Here is a 17423-nt window from a genome sequence, read left to right as displayed (position 1 = left end):
GAAACAACACTGATGGTCAGGGACACACAAAGGATCATATGGCTGGTACCACATAGACTGCATAGGTTGCCTAGGCACTAATTGGTCTTTTGACCAATCAGGTCAGATAAAGATCTGATGTGAAAAGATCTGATGTTATGGGTCAAAAGACCAATAAGTGGGGGAAAAAAGATCAGAATTGAGCTACCTATATAAACGTAGCCAGAGAGTTGCAGACAGGTACTGTATGGCTGTTAGAGAAATTAGCTGGGGATTTATAAGACTCCTGTAGAGAGAAAACACATGGAATCCCTTGCAGTTATAGACAGTGTTTGGTTTGTAAATGTTCAGCCAGTGCAAGGTATTACATAGCAGACCCCCTGTTGTGAAGAGGAGGAAGACAAAATGTTTTATTTCATTGTAATGAAATATCTGTTTTGTGGTAATGATATCAGGATTAGTGAATGTGCAACACGTCATTTTTGTAATGAATTGTTTGCCCAGAAAATGTATTAAGTCCATCTGTGTATGATTATGCAGTGATTGTTTAGCTTATATCTCTTGACGTATTGTGTGTCTGTAATTAGCAGTTAAAGCATAGATTTGTGGAGCATAGAATTTAAATCTGGGTTGCTGTTGAGTTTTTATCCCAAAACCGCCTGGTAAAATACTACATTATACTGTAATGTTGTTCCACCACACAAATTAGTAGTGATTTGTATTTTTCCAGCAAATTCACAGTAAATTCAACCCATGTAGTAAAATAGCCTTACAGTCTCAGTATCACTTGATAGCTTTGATGTTGATAATATGCTGTTTTGCCGTGGCAACGGTTGAGATGTTTGTTTGAGACCTCAGTAAAATCTTTGTCATAGAGGCTCACTGAAGCTAATGATATAAGTCAAGGACGTCAGTGCTCTTGGTATGATGAATACTCAGCTCCACGTGGAGGGTCAAATCTGCTGGTTCTGCACATGCTCTACTCATTTACATCACTTAGAATATTCATGTTGTTATTATTACTGTACAGTAACTTGGATACGTTTGAGAACCTGAAGTTTCAGGAAGAGGAGGGAGGGTTGAGGAACTGATATACATTTTCATCCTCATTTGATTCACACATATTTTGTGTACTCTGACTGTTATGGTGAGTGAAAGCCTTGGACTATGGACCAGTGTACAGCCGGCTGGTTAGTCACCCCTCCTGAGCCTGTGCTGTTGGCCCAGACTATAACCAGCCTTCTGGTTGGTCGCCCATCTTGACCCTGTGCTGTTGGCCCAGACTATAACCAGCCGGCTGGTTGGTCTCCCCTCCTGACCCTGTGCTGTTGGCCCAGACTATAACCAGCCGGCTGGTTGGTCTCCCCTCCTGACCCTGTGCTGTTGGCCCAGACTATAACCAGCCGGCTGGTTGGTCTCCCCTCCTGACCCTGTGCTGTTGGCTCAGACTATAACCAGCCTTCTGGTTGGTCGCCCATCTTGACCCTGTGCTGTTGGCCCAGACTATAACCAGCCGGCTGGTTGGTTGCCCCTCCTGACCCTGTGCTGTTGGCCCAGACTATAACCAGCCTTCTGGTTAGTCGCCCCTCCTGACCCTGTGCTGTTGGCCCAGACTATAACCAGCCGGCTGGTTGGTCACCCCTCCTGACCCTGTGCTGTTGGCTCAGACTATAACCAGCCTTCTGGTTGGTCGCCCATCTTGACCCTGTGCTGTTGGCCCAGACTATAACCAGCCTTCTGGTTGGTCGCCCCTCCTGACCCTGTGCTGTTGGCCCAGACTATAACCAGCCGGCTGGTTGGTCTCCCCTCCTGACCCTGTGCTGTTGGCCCAGACTATAACCAGCCTTCTGGTTGGTTGCCCCTCCTGACCCTGTGCTGTTGGCTCAGACTATAACCAGCCTTCTGGTTGGTCGCCCCTCCTGACCCTGTGCTGTTGGCCCAGACTATAACCAGCCTTCTGGTTGGTCGCCCCTCCTGACCCTGTGCTGTTGGCCCAGACTATAACCAGCCTTCTGGTTGGTTGCCCCTCCTGACCCTGTGCTGTTGGCCCAGACTATAACCAGCCTTCTGGTTGGTTGCCCATCTTGACCCTGTGCTGTTGGCCCAGACTATAACCAGCCTTCTGGTTGGTCGCCCCTCCTGACCCTGTGCTGTTGGCCCAGACTATAACCAGCCTTCTGGTTGGTCTCCCCTCCTGACCCTGTGCTGTTGGCTCAGACTATAACCAGCCGGCTGGTTGGTCTCCCCTCCTGACCCTGTGCTGTTGGCTCAGACTATAACCAGCCGGCTGGTTGGTCGCCCCTCCTGACCCTGTGCTGTTGGCCCAGACTATAACCAGTCTTCTGGTTGGTCGCCCCTCCTGACCCTGTGCTGTTGGCCCAGACTATAACCAGCCTTCTGGTTGGTCGCCCATCTTGACCCTGTGCTGTTGGCCCAGACTATAACCAGCCTTCTGGTTGGTCGCCCATCTTGACCCTGTGCTGTTGGCCCAGACTATAACCAGCCGGCTGGTTGGTCGCCCCTCCTGACCCTGTGCTGTTGGCCCAGACTATAACCAGCCGGCTGGTTGGTCGCCCCTCCTGAGCCTGTGCTGTTGGCCCAGACTATAACCAGCCGGCTGGTTGGTCACCCCTCCTGACCCTGTGCTGTTGGCTCAGACTATAACCAGCCTTCTGGTTGGTCGCCCATCTTGACCCTGTGCTGTTGGCCCAGACTATAACCAGCCTTCTGGTTGGTCGCCCCTCCTGACCCTGTGCTGTTGGCCCAGACTATAACCAGCCGGCTGGTTGGTTGCCCCTCCTGACCCTGTGCTGTTGGCCCAGACTATAACCAGCCGGCTGGTTGGTCTCCCCTCCTGACCCTGTGCTGTTGGCTCAGACTATAACCAGCCTTCTGGTTGGTCGCCCATCTTGACCCTGTGCTGTTGGCCCAGACTATAACCAGCCTTCTGGTTGGTCGCCCCTCCTGACCCTGTGCTGTTGGCCCAGACTATAACCAGCCGGCTGGTTGGTCGCCCCTCCTGACCCTGTGCTGTTGGCTCAGACTATAACCAGCCGGCTGGTTGGTCGCCCCTCCTGACCCTGTGCTGTTGGCCCAGACTATAACCAGCCTTCTGGTTGGTTGCCCCTCCTGACCCTGTGCTGTTGGCCCAGACTATAACCAGCCGGCTGGTTGGTCGCCCCCTGACCCTGTGCTGTTGGCCCAGACTATAACCAGCCGGCTGGTTGGTCGCCCCTCCTGACCCTGTGCTGTTGGCCCAGACTATAACCAGCCTTCTGGTTGGTCGCCCCTCCTGACCCTGTGCTGTTGGCCCAGACTATAACCAGCCGGCTGGTTGGTCGCCCCTCCTGACCCTGTGCTGTTGGCCCAGACTATAACCAGCCTTCTGGTTGGTCGCCCCTCCTGACCCTGTGCTGTTGGCCCAGACTATAACCAGCCTTCTGGTTGGTTGCCCCTCCTGACCCTGTGCTGTTGGCCCAGACTATAACCAGCCTTCTGGTTGGTCGCCCATCTTGACCCTGTGCTGTTGGCCCAGACTATAACCAGCCTTCTGGTTGGTCGCCCCTCCTGACCCTGTGCTGTTGGCCCAGACTATAACCAGCCTTCTGGTTGGTCGCCCATCTTGACCCTGTGCTGTTGGCCCAGACTATAACCAGCCTTCTGGTTGGTCGCCCATCTTGACCCTGTGCTGTTGGCCCAGACTATAACCAGCCGGCTGGTTGGTCTCCCCTCCTGACCCTGTGCTGTTGGCCCAGACTATAACCAGCCGGCTGGTTGGTCTCCCCTCCTGACCCTGTGCTGTTGGCCCAGACTATAACCAGCCGGCTGGTTTGTCTCCCCTCCTGACCCTGTGCTGTTGGCTCAGACTATAACCAGCCTTCTGGTTGGTCGCCCATCTTGACCCTGTGCTGTTGGCCCAGACTATAACCAGCCGGCTGGTTGGTTGCCCCTCCTGACCCTGTGCTGTTGGCCCAGACTATAACCAGCCTTCTGGTTAGTCGCCCCTCCTGACCCTGTGCTGTTGGCCCAGACTATAACCAGCCGGCTGGTTGGTCACCCCTCCTGACCCTGTGCTGTTGGCTCAGACTATAACCAGCCTTCTGGTTGGTCGCCCATCTTGACCCTGTGCTGTTGGCCCAGACTATAACCAGCCTTCTGGTTGGTCGCCCCTCCTGACCCTGTGCTGTTGGCCCAGACTATAACCAGCCGGCTGGTTGGTCTCCCCTCCTGACCCTGTGCTGTTGGCCCAGACTATAACCAGCCTTCTGGTTGGTTGCCCCTCCTGACCCTGTGCTGTTGGCTCAGACTATAACCAGCCTTCTGGTTGGTCGCCCCTCCTGACCCTGTGCTGTTGGCCCAGACTATAACCAGCCTTCTGGTTGGTCGCCCCTCCTGACCCTGTGCTGTTGGCCCAGACTATAACCAGCCTTCTGGTTGGTTGCCCCTCCTGACCCTGTGCTGTTGGCCCAGACTATAACCAGCCTTCTGGTTGGTTGCCCATCTTGACCCTGTGCTGTTGGCCCAGACTATAACCAGCCTTCTGGTTGGTCGCCCCTCCTGACCCTGTGCTGTTGGCCCAGACTATAACCAGCCTTCTGGTTGGTCTCCCCTCCTGACCCTGTGCTGTTGGCTCAGACTATAACCAGCCGGCTGGTTGGTCTCCCCCTCCTGACCCTGTGCTGTTGGCTCAGACTATAACCAGCCGGCTGGTTGGTCGCCCCTCCTGACCCTGTGCTGTTGGCCCAGACTATAACCAGTCTTCTGGTTGGTCGCCCCTCCTGACCCTGTGCTGTTGGCCCAGACTATAACCAGCCTTCTGGTTGGTCGCCCATCTTGACCCTGTGCTGTTGGCCCAGACTATAACCAGCCTTCTGGTTGGTCGCCCATCTTGACCCTGTGCTGTTGGCCCAGACTATAACCAGCCGGCTGGTTGGTCGCCCCTCCTGACCCTGTGCTGTTGGCCCAGACTATAACCAGCCGGCTGGTTGGTCGCCCCTCCTGAGCCTGTGCTGTTGGCCCAGACTATAACCAGCCGGCTGGTTGGTCACCCCTCCTGACCCTGTGCTGTTGGCTCAGACTATAACCAGCCTTCTGGTTGGTCGCCCATCTTGACCCTGTGCTGTTGGCCCAGACTATAACCAGCCTTCTGGTTGGTCGCCCCTCCTGACCCTGTGCTGTTGGCCCAGACTATAACCAGCCGGCTGGTTGGTTGCCCCTCCTGACCCTGTGCTGTTGGCCCAGACTATAACCAGCCGGCTGGTTGGTCTCCCCTCCTGACCCTGTGCTGTTGGCTCAGACTATAACCAGCCTTCTGGTTGGTCGCCCATCTTGACCCTGTGCTGTTGGCCCAGACTATAACCAGCCTTCTGGTTGGTCGCCCCTCCTGACCCTGTGCTGTTGGCCCAGACTATAACCAGCCGGCTGGTTGGTCGCCCCTCCTGACCCTGTGCTGTTGGCTCAGACTATAACCAGCCGGCTGGTTGGTCGCCCCTCCTGACCCTGTGCTGTTGGCCCAGACTATAACCAGCCTTCTGGTTGGTTGCCCCTCCTGACCCTGTGCTGTTGGCCCAGACTATAACCAGCCGGCTGGTTGGTCGCCCCCCCTGACCCTGTGCTGTTGGCCCAGACTATAACCAGCCGGCTGGTTGGTCGCCCCTCCTGACCCTGTGCTGTTGGCCCAGACTATAACCAGCCTTCTGGTTGGTCGCCCCTCCTGACCCTGTGCTGTTGGCCCAGACTATAACCAGCCGGCTGGTTGGTCGCCCCTCCTGACCCTGTGCTGTTGGCCCAGACTATAACCAGCCTTCTGGTTGGTCGCCCATCTTGACCCTGTGCTGTTGGCCCAGACTATAACCAGCCTTCTGGTTGGTCGCCCCTCCTGACCCTGTGCTGTTGGCTCAGACTATAACCAGCCTTCTGGTTGGTCGCCCCTCCTGACCCTGTGCTGTTGGCCCAGACTATAACCAGCCTTCTGGTTGGTCGCCCCTCCTGACCCTGTGCTGTTGGCCCAGACTATAACCAGCCTTCTGGTTGGTTGCCCCTCCTGACCCTGTGCTGTTGGCCCAGACTATAACCAGCCTTCTGGTTGGTCGCCCATCTTGACCCTGTGCTGTTGGCCCAGACTATAACCAGCCTTCTGGTTGGTCGCCCATCTTGACCCTGTGATGTTGGCCCAGACTATAACCAGCCGGCTGGTTGGTCGCCCCTCCTGACCCTGTGCTGTTGGCCCAGACTATAACCAGCCTTCTGGTTGGTCGCCCCTCCTGACCCTGTGCTGTTGGCCCAGACTATAACCAGCCTTCTGGTTGGTCGCCCATCTTGACCCTGTGCTGTTGGCCCAGACTATAACCAGCCTTCTGGTTGGTCGCCCCTCCTGACCCTGTGCTGTTGGCCCAGACTATAACCAGCCTTCTGGTTGGTCGCCCCTCCTGACCCTGTGCTGTTGGCCCAGACTATAACCAGCCTTCTGGTTGGTTGCCCCTCCTGACCCTGTGCTGTTGGCCCAGACTATAACCAGCCGGCTGGTTGGTCGCCCCCCCTGACCCTGTGCTGTTGGCCCAGACTATAACCAGCCGGCTGGTTGGTCGCCCCTCCTGACCCTGTGCTGTTGGCCCAGATTATAACCAGCCTTCTGGTTGGTCGCCCCTCCTGACCCTGTGCTGTTGGCTCAGACTATAACCAGCCTTCTGGTTGGTCGCCCATCTTGACCCTGTGCTGTTGGCCCAGACTATAACCAGCCTTCTGATTGGTTGCCCCTCCTGACCCTGTGCTGTTGGCCCAGACTATAACCAGCCGGCTGGTTGGTCGCCCCTCCTGACCCTGTGCTGTTGGCCCAGACTATAACCAGCCTTCTGGTTGGTCGCCCCTCCTGACCCTGTGCTGTTGGCCCAGACTATAACCAGCCTTCTGGTTGGTCGCCCATCTTGACCCTGTGCTGTTGGCCCAGACTATAACCAGCCTTCTGGTTGGTCGCCCATCTTGACCCTGTGCTGTTGGCCCAGACTATAACCAGCCGGCTGGTTGGTCGCCCCTCCTGACCCTGTGCTGTTGGCCCAGACTATAACCAGCCTTCTGGTTGGTCGCACATCTTGACCCTGTGCTGTTGGCCCAGACTATAACCAGCCGGCTGGTTAGTCGCCCCTCCTGACCCTGTGCTGTTGGCCCAGACTATAACCAGCCGGCTGGTTGGTCGCCCCTCCTGACCCTGTGCTGTTGGCTCAGACTATAACCAGCCTTCTGGTTGGTCGCCCCTCCTGACCCTGTGCTGTTGGCCCAGACTATAACCAGCCTTCTGGTTGGTCGCCCCTCCTGACCCTGTGCTGTTGGCTCCGACTATAACCAGCCGGCTGGTTGGTCTTCCCTCCTGACCCTGTGCTGTTGGCTCAGACTATAACCAGCCTTCTGGTTGGTCTCCCCTCCTGACCCTGTGCTGTTGGCTCAGACTATAACTAGCTTTCCTCCTGTCCTGGATATAAATAAACAACTCTAATCCCTACAACACACACAAACACGCACACAGACACAGACACACACACACACACACACACACACAGCTGGCCCACCACTAGAGTATGTAGCAATCTCCCTGTAAATCTTCTGCCATTATCCTGCAAAATCTGTTAAGACTCGTTTAAGCTGCCGGATTTGAGAAGTGAGAGTTGTGAGGACGGAATAACCAAGAGTCTGACACCCTTTTTAAACGCAGCCCTCCTCTGTGTGTGTGTCACCTCATGAGACAGCTTCTGGATGTATTTAGGCATTGGGGAACTCGGTGTGGCATATTCTGCTGCTGAAGTCTGTTTGAATATGAAAGTATGCATGAAGAAAGGTCATGGTTTACAGAGACACATCATTTTGTTTGCTTTGGACATGTGTCTGGATTCCTTTGGTTTTAATGATTTTAACAGAAAGTGTGTGAGAGAGAGAGGGAGAGAGAGAGAAAGCCAGAGAGAAAGAGAGAGAGAGAGAAAGCCAGAGAGAAAGAGAGAGAGAGAGAAAGCCAGAGAGAAAGCCAGAGAGAAAGAGAGAGAGAGAGAGAGAGAGAGAGAAAGAGAGAGAGAGAGAGAGAGCGAAAGCCAGAGAGAAAGAGAGAGAGAGAAAGCCAGAGAGAAAGAGAGAGAGAGAGAGAGAAAGAGAGAGAGAGAAAGCCAGAGAGAAAGAGAGAGAGAGAGAAAGCCAGAGAGAAAGAGAGAAAGAGAGAGAAAGGTAGAGAGAGAGAGAGAGAGAGAGAAAGCCAGAGAGAAAGAGAGAGAAAGCCAGAGAGAAAGAGAAAGCCAGAGAGAAAGAGAGAAAGAGAGAGAAAGGTAGAGAGAGAGAGAGAGAGAGAAAGCCAGAGAGAAAGAGAGAAAGAGAGAGAGAGAAAGCCAGAGAGAGAAAGCCAGAGAGAAAGAGAGAGAGAGCGAAAGCCAGAGAGAAAGAGAGAGAGAGAAAGCCAGAGAGAAAGAGAGAGAAAGGTAGAGAGAGAGAAAGCCTGAGAGAAAGAGAGAGAAAGGTAGAGAGAGAGAGAGAGAGAGAGAGAGAGAGAGAGAGAGAGAAAGCCAGAGAGAAAGAGAGAAAGAGAGAGAGAAAGCTGGAGAGAAAGAGAGAGAGAGAGAGAGAGAGAAAGCCAGAGAGAAAGAGAGAGAGAGAAAGCCAGCGAGAAAGAGAGAGAGAGAAAGCCAGAGAGAGAGAGCGAGAGAAAGCCAGCGAGAGAGAGAGAGAAAGCCAGCGAGAGAGAGAGAGAAAGCCAGAGAGAAAGAGAGAGAGAGAAAGCCAGAGAGAGACAGAGAGAGACAGAGAGAGAGAGAGAGAGAGAAAGCCAGAGAGAGAGAGAAAGCCAGAGAGAGAGAGAAAGCCAGAGAGAAAGAGAGAGAGAGATGATTCATGTTATAGGTATCCTATTTGATCAACTCAAATCACAAAAGCAGGATACTTTACCATTAATCGATCAATATGATGTTGTTAAATTTGGAACAGGATTCAATTAGCACTCACTTCTAACAATATATAAGAGGCCCATTGTTTGTATTGACCTTTCCCACATCCTGCCAAGTTACCTTCAGTTGGTCATGTGGCTCTACAGCGAGGATGCAAACACTTCCTACCTAATGATGTGAATCACACCCCCTCTTCCTCTCTGTGGTGGAACAGAACAGGCCACATACACAGAAGCATTCTCGCTCTGTGTTAGTCAGTTCCAGCCACAAGACTAGGTTATCGCTCTCTTCCACTCCCACAATACAGTATAATATATCCACAGCAGCACACACAGTCACTCGCTGTCGTCATGTGAGTAGGAACTCCTGGAAAAGTGAAGGGGGAACAACTGTAAATCAATAGAGCTGCAGTTTCGGAGAAACTCTGTGTAAAAGTTTTCATCAGAGTCTTTGTTGCTTTTCTTTGAAGTAGCGTCTTTGTCCTGTTCATGTTCCAGGACTCTCTGGGAGACAGTGAGATGTTGTTGGGTGAACTATATTGGTTAGATAAAGATAAACTGAACTGATCTTTTCAGAATTCACACCTATATTGGATAATTATTAGCTATTAGTTTCCCACCTCTAAAATAGGCATAACTGCAGCCCTATAGCCCAGGATACAGACTGTGTGTCTATGTCTTTGTGTGTATCCCAGGCCTCCAGACCAGGCCTGCTCTGAGTCTGTAGTCTGTACATGTGTGGCTGGTTAATTCTAAACACTGTCCCAGGGGTCAGAGGGTAACTAGGAGGTATTTTTGTGGAGATGTACACACTGAAGTAGACTCACACTCAATCCCTCTACTAATACCCCTCTGACTCCTGGCAACCTGGCAGATACTACCCTGTCCCTGGGTGGAGAGGTAGGGTATATCCTATTTGGAATGTGGATATATTATGACGATAATGTATACTGAAAAAAACATGAGCGCAATATGTAAAGTGTTGGTCCCGTGTTTCATGAGCTGAAATAAAAGATCCCAGAAATGTTCCATACTCACAAAAAGCTTATTTCTCTCAAATGTTGTGCACATCCCTGTTAGTGAGCATTTCTCCTTTGCCAAGATAATCCATCCACCTGACAGGTGTGGTATATCAAGAAGCTGATTAAACAGCACGGTCATTACACAGGTGCACCTTGTGCTGGGGAATATAGAAGGACACTCTGAAACGTGCAGTTTTGTCACACAACACAATGCCACAGATGTCTCAAGTTTTGAGGGAGCGTGCATTTGGCATGCTAACTGCAGCAATGTCCACCAGAGCTGTTGCCAGAGAATTGAATGTTAATTTCTCTACCATAAGCCGCCTCCAAAGTCGTTTTTAGAGAATTTGTCAGTACGTCCAACCAGCCTCACAACCGCAGACCATGTGTAACCACGGCAGCCCAGTACCTCCAAATCCGGCTTCTTTACCTGCGGGATCGTCTGAGACCAGCCACTTGAACAGCTGAAGAAACTGATGAGTATTTCTGTCTGTAATAAAGCCCTTTTGTGGGGAAAAACTCATTCTGATTGACTGGGCCTGGCTCCCCCGTTGGTGGGCCTGGCTCCCCAGTGGGTGGACCTGGCTCTCAAGTGGCGGGGCTTTGCTCTCCCAGGCTCACCCACGGCTGCGTCGTGAAATCCATAGATTTGGGCGTAAAGAATTGATTTCAATGGACTGATTTCCTTACATGAAATGTAAGTCAGTAAAATCGTTGAAATTGTTGCCTGTTGCGTTTCTATTTTTGATCGGTATATATTGTGTGCAAGATAAATACAAGTTCAGTGTATTTCCCCAATGCCCAGATCTGTCACATATACACACCAGCACAATGCACATGCTGAGCGGTGTGCTTGTCCATGTCATGTTTCTGCACCATTATCATGTTGTTGTGCTTAGTCAGGGCCAGCAGATCACTTGTGGAGGATGAGACTCAACATCTGCATTCAATGGACTAAGTCAACCGTAAGATGGTGGTGAAGCTCAACTTATTAAGCATGAATCGCTCGCGATATGCTTTAGCTGTGAATTGCAGGGTAGTGGAGATGATTCCTGGGTGTTAGGCTAACAGCTGTGTGCCTAGTGTTGACTCGCTTGTGTGTTTGTCTGTCCGTTCCACAGGGTTGTCAAAGAGGAGATTTCCGATGACAACGCCAAGTTGCCCTGCTTCAACGGGAGAGTGGTGTCCTGGGTAAGTGAGATGGATGGCGCCCCCCCCGCTTCCCGTAGCACCCACTCCTGTTGCTCTCCTCTCCGCCTCGCTGCGGCTCGCTGGCTCAACGTGTAGATAAACATACATGGAGTCTAACGGCCCGTATAGTGCATCTACCTAGAGAGATCACACTGTCACGCCTCCACTGTACAGCACTCAATACTCTACAGGAGAGAGGGGATACACTTGTTGAGCTTCTATGCTATGCACCTTATACAGGTGTGAGCTCAGCCAATGGGAGATGAACCAAGGCCTGGTTGCACAACCACATCACACCTGACCAGGCTTGACAGTTTTACTAGCAATATTATACAGTATCGACAGTTAACAATGATGTACATTGCATCTTATCACACGGCTAACATAGCTGCCATGACACCATACACAGGTTCGTTTGGTATTGTTGTACATGGTGCGGGGAGCAGTGATGCATTACATTGTCACGACAGCCGGTTTTACATACACGTCCTGTGGATTATATGTCGATGACATGCTGTGATGAGAGAATACTTCCATACTGTCAAACAAGAGGGTGATTTACTGTGTCACCATCAGGAAACCAAGTCGACTGTAACACAGCACAGTGGTGAAACAAGAAGAGTAGGGTAAGAACGCTCAGAAGCAACTGTGAGACCTTTTTTTAAGGAAGTCGGACAATCCTAAAACTGATTGTCGGACAAGCCTAAAACATAACAGGTAGATGAAAAGTCAAGTATTGCACATTTCTAATAGAGATTTTGATAAAAGGATGTATTTCACATGAGGTTTTGCCGGTGTCTTAAACATGTCCCTGGGTTATTAGGTTCTTCTTCTGGCATGTTCCTTTCACACTCATTATTATGGTTCACATGAAAGCGGAGCAGCTGCATCTATGGATTTGCAAAAGGTCATCAACGTAAACTGTTGTTTTGAGGGTGACATTTCAGGTCTATGTCATCATGGTAACCAATTTTAAACTGAGACAAACCTTATTTAAAAGATGTTTAATTTTGACCTTTGAAACAACTTCAGATTTTCAAGTTGCATCCACTGTCAGACAAAAACAATAGGCTGGCCAGGACCTTTAGTTGGTCTCCCATCCAGAGGAAGTCGAAGTTAAAGAATATGACAAAATGAAATCAAACTTGATTTAAAGTGCATTTAAAGTTTGATTTGATTTGATTTTGTCCTATTCTTTAACTTAGATTTTTGGTTGAGATGGAGATATGAGTCCAACATATTTATTATTGAAATCAACCATTAGCTTGAAACCCATAGGTCTGTATACATGGTCTACTATCAGTTGAATCCTGGGCTGAATTGAAACAATAGCTGTTGATGACTTCACAAATGTTATATTAGCCTAAATAGTATCATTGGTAGTATTTGACTTCTAAAGCATGGCTACGTTTCATTTGCTCTGTTAAAACTTCTCGTCGGAAAGACTTTGATAGCAGCACTGAATCTATTTAGTTAGTAAGTGAAGATCTCACAATAATCATCCTCAAGATGATGGTAGTGGTCAGTGACAAAAATCAAATCCAACATATCAATTATTCATTTGTAGACACACTGGATATTGAATTGTGTTTGGTTGCTAACACAACCAAATTTCAACATTTGAAGGAGATGTAGTGTATCTTCTGCTTGGATAGTTCCATCTGTGCCACTGACTTATATTGGTCTGGCTTTAATTCCAGTTTGTCTACAATTGAATAATTCATTTTTGATTCACATCTCCATCTCAACTAAAAATCAAAGTTAAAGAATAGGACTCAAATCAATGCTCATTTTAAATGCACTTTAAATACATTTTGGTTTGATTTAGTCCTATTCGTTAACTTCGATTTTTTGGTTGAGATGGAGACGTGAATCCAACCTATCAATTATTCATTTGTAGACAAACTGGACTAAGTCTGTGCGTAGAAGATACTCCTTGAAATGTTCATATTTGGTTGTGTCGACAACCAAACACGATTCAATATCACTTTTACAATGCAGAAATAATAACCTATTGTCGACAAGTTAAGAAGTTATATATTGGATTCATATCTCTCACTAAACCCAGAATAAAAGTTAAAGAATAGGATTAAGCCAGTGGCTCAGATGAAATGACCCAAGCATTCGATGCATTTCCTTTAAATTGAAATTGTGCATGTTCAAGATATCATGCAAAGGTCGCAGATCTTGCTATAATATCTGCACAGAATCTCCGGCAGCATTGGTCACTTGCACTATGTACTTTTAATGTAATCTCAACTGCAATCCAGGTCATTTGGTTGTGCTATTAGATGAAGAACAGTGATAACACATGTCACTTCTTATCTGATATTGTTTTCTCATTTGAACTTTGTTGTGCTTAAATGGTTGAAAGCGCAGTGATAAAAGCGCAGTGATAAAAGCGCAGTGATAAAACATTTACACTAAACCAAAAAAGAACAGTATATTTTATATTGTTTTATTCTTATTCACACCAAATACAAATATACACACATACGAACTAAAACTTACAGACCGACACTAACAACCACTACATCTCCATGTTTTTCCATTGGATTTTGGTTGTGCTTTTAGTTGGTTGCAAGCATAGTGATAAGTTGAAATGTCATTGATCAGCGTCTCAACCAGATTTGACCCAATTATCCACGTTGAAATGGCATGGTGTGCCCAGTAGGGAATTTCTCTCTTATGTCGCTCAGATAACTCTCTTAACTATGTATGTTTGTGTGGATTTGTCTCTGTGCCTGGATCTGTCTCTGTGACTGGATCTGTCTCTGTGCCTGGATCTGTCTCTGTTCCTGGATCTGTCTCTGTTCCTGGATCTGTCTATGTGCCTAGATCTGTCTATGTGCCTGGATCTGTTCCTGGATCTGTCTCTGTTCCTGGATCTGTCTCTGTGCCTGGATCTGTCTCTGTGCCTGGATCTGTCTCTGTTCCTAGATCTGTCTCTGTTCCTAGATCTGTCTCTGTTCCTGGATCTGTCTCTGTTCCTGGATTTGTCTCTGTGCCTGGATCTGTCTCTGTTCCTGGATCTGTCTCTGTTCCTGGATCTGTCTATGTGCCTGGATCTGTTCCTGGATCTGTCTCTGTTCCTGGATCTGTCTATGTGCCTGGATCTGTTCCTGGATCTGTCTCTGTTCCTGGATCTGTCTCTGTTCCTGGATCTGTCTCTGTGCCTGGATCTGTCTCTGTTCCTAGATCTGTCTCTGTTCCTAGATCTGTCTCTGTTCCTGGATCTGTCTCTGTTCCTGGATCTGTCTCTGTTCCTAGATCTGTCTCTGTTCCTGGATCTGTCTCTGTGCCTGGATCTGTCTCTGTGCCTGGATCTGTCTCTGTGACTGGATCTGTCTCTGTTCCTGGATCTGTCTCTGTTCCTGGATCTGTCTCTGTTCCTGGATCTGTCTCTGCATGTCTTATGTATGTTTCTATATCTGTTTTTGTGACTGAATATGTATGTTCCTCTCTTTATCTGTTTTGTATCTCTTTCTCGAACCTCAATTTCCAGCTTTCAATACAAGACTTGGGAACTATAGCAACACATGAATGCTCTTTTTCAGTCTCTTTTTCTGTGCATCTCTTATGTCTTAATTGGTCTCTGGTATTCTGTCTCTGACTCACCATCTCTCTCTCTCTCTCTGTCTCTGCAGCTGGTCCTGGCAGAGAGCTCCCACTCTGATGGGGGGTCCCAGTGTACAGAGAGCCACCCAGAGCTGCCACCCCCCCTGGAGAGGACAGGGGGCATCGGTGACTCCCGCCCACCCTCCTTCCAGTGAGTACACTGCTCTGGCTGCGTCTGTGTCCTACTGCACATAAACACCATGCACACATCATTACACACACAAGTACACACAAATATACACGCACGCACGCACGCACGCACGCACGCACGCACGCACGCACACACACACACACACACACACACACACACACACACACACACACACACACACACACACACACACACACACACACACACCATGTGCACCATGTGACCTTTCTAATTCACCACAAGCCATATGCTAATCAGAATCTGGAGAGCTCATCACAGAGATTCAACACACACGGGGGCCGAGCGCAGCGCATACGGGAGGTGGAGGTTTGTGTGTTTGTGCGTTCTTCTGTGTGTGTAGGTGTGTATGTGTGCCAAGGTTCACGCTAGCTAACTCTCACTTAATGTTCACCAATGAAGTGGCTGCCCACCCATCTGTGTGGTAACACGCTAGTCTGCTCATGGTGAATATGCACCCAGAGCGACGGCAGAAATAGCTATGATAGATAGGGTAAACATCTTCAGGGAGAGACTGCTGCTATTCAATGTTTCCCATTGTGTAGAGCCACTAAAAGCACCCATCCAGACCCATACTGCAGTTCATCATTAATAAAGAGATATGAGGACAGACAATGTGTGGCGTGATTACATAGCTGGGTTAAACGCTTAGAAGCCAGACCCTGTTTCTCAAAGCTTGTTTGACCCGAATGCAAGCACTAGACTTTGACTTCAAACAGACTGATTACAGATTCTCACTGCATTTGTTAAAGGAAGGCCCCAAAGCTAAATGTAGCAGGGCAGGCGGCTGTGGGCCCGTGGGCTGGAGCTGTTACCATTATATTACAGCAGTGTTTTAGCTACTGCAGGAGTCTGTATTGAGAGCATGCAATCTGTCATGTTTCAGTATCTCTTTATCCGCTGTTTGACATCGTGGCTCTTTCCTGTCCTCTGCGGGCTGCTGGTCGCTGCTGCTTGGCTGTCAGCCTGCCTGATTATTTTATTCTTCAAGCCTCTGCTCTTCCTGCTGCATCTACTGCCACCTTGTGGTCAAACATAGACATGTCGGCTGTCAACTCCCTCACCACCACACTGCTGTCACTTTAAGGACTTTATTGGTATGGGAAACATATATTCTACATTGCCAAAGCAAGTGAAATACATAATAAACTAAATTGAAATAAACACTAAAATGACATATTATGTATATATGCAGTGTTGTAATGATGTGCAAGTAGTTCAAGTACAAAAGGGAAAATAAATAAACATGAATATAGGTTGTATTTACAATGGTGTCTGTTCTTCACTGGTTGCCATTTTCTTGTGGCAACAAGTCACACATCTTGCTGCTGTGATTGTACACTGTGGTATACAGGAGTTTATCAAAATTAGATTTATTTTAGAATTATTTGTGGGTCTGTGTAATCTGAAGGAAATATTTGTCTCTAATATGGTCATACATTTGGCAGGAGATTAGGAAGTGCAGCTCAGTTTCTTCTCTTGAGAGCCAGGTCTGCCTTCAGTGGCCTTTCTCAATAGCACAGTTATTCTCACTGAGTCTGTACATAGTCAAAGATGTTCTTCATTTTGGGTCAGTCACAGTGGTCAGGTATTCTGCCACTGTGTACTCTCTGTTTAGGGCCAAATAGCATTCTAGTTTGCTCTGTTTTTTTTGTAAATTCTTTCCAATGTGTCAAGTAATTATATTTTTGTTTTCTCATGATTTGGTTTGGTCTAATAGTGTTGCTGTCCTGGGGCTCTGTGGGGTCTATTTGTGTTTGTGAACAGAGCCCCAGGACCAGCTTGCTTAGGGGGGTCATATCCAGGTTAATTTCTCTGCAGGTGATGGCTTTGTTATGGAAGGTTTTGGAATCGCTTCCTTTTAGGTGGTTGTAGAATATAACTGCTATTTTCTGGATTTTTATAATTTGCGGGTATCAGCCTAATTCAGCTCTGCATGCAATATTTTGTGTTTTACGTTGTATGCAGAGGATATTTTTGCAGAATTCTGCATTGCAGAGTCTCAATTTGGTGTTTGTACCATTTTGTGAATTCTTGGTTGGGGAGTGGACCCCAGACCTCACAACCATAAAGGGCAATGGTTTCTATAACTGATTCAAGTATTTTTAGCCAGATTCTAACTGGTATGTCAAATTTGATGTTCCTTTTGATGGCATAGAATGCTCTTCTTGCCTTGTCTCTCAGATCGTTCACAGTTTTGTGGAAGTTACCTGTGGCGCTGGTGTTTAGGCCGAGGTATGTATAGTTTTTTGTGTCCTCTAGGGCAACGGTGTCTAGATGGAATTTGTATTCGTGGTCCTGGCAACTAGACCCTTTTTGGAACACTATTATTTTTGTCTTACTGGGATTTACTGTCAGGGCCCAAGTCTTACAGAACCTGTGCAGAAAATCTAGGTGCTACTGTAGGCCCTCGTTGGTTGGGGACAGAAGCACCAGATCATTAGCAAACTGTAGACATTTGACTTCAGATTCTAGTAGGGTGAGGCTGGGTGCTGCAGACTGTTCTAGTGCCCTCACAAATTTGTTGATG

At 48.8% G+C, this 17423-nt stretch overlaps 1 protein-coding gene across 3 annotated transcripts in view; it reads left to right on the top strand.

Annotated features, from left to right (window-relative positions):
- dvl1a (dishevelled segment polarity protein 1a) overlaps positions 1-17423 on the top strand; it is a 61259-nt gene that overhangs the window by 3205 nt on the left and 40631 nt on the right. For all 3 annotated transcript variants that reach the window (XM_064957201.1, XM_064957202.1, XM_064957203.1), the window contains exons 2-3: positions 11037-11106; positions 14754-14875. In XM_064957201.1, coding sequence (XP_064813273.1) covers positions 11037-11106; positions 14754-14875 — 192 coding nt within the window. The remainder of the gene's footprint in view (positions 1-11036; positions 11107-14753; positions 14876-17423) is intronic.

The sequence above is a fragment of the Oncorhynchus masou genome, chromosome 33 (genome assembly GCF_036934945.1).
Source record: "Oncorhynchus masou masou isolate Uvic2021 chromosome 33, UVic_Omas_1.1, whole genome shotgun sequence".
In the NCBI taxonomy this organism is placed as follows: Eukaryota; Metazoa; Chordata; class Actinopteri; order Salmoniformes; family Salmonidae; genus Oncorhynchus; species Oncorhynchus masou.
The sequence above is the reverse complement of the archived record's forward strand: the minus strand, read 5'-3'. Positions and strand labels throughout refer to the sequence as shown.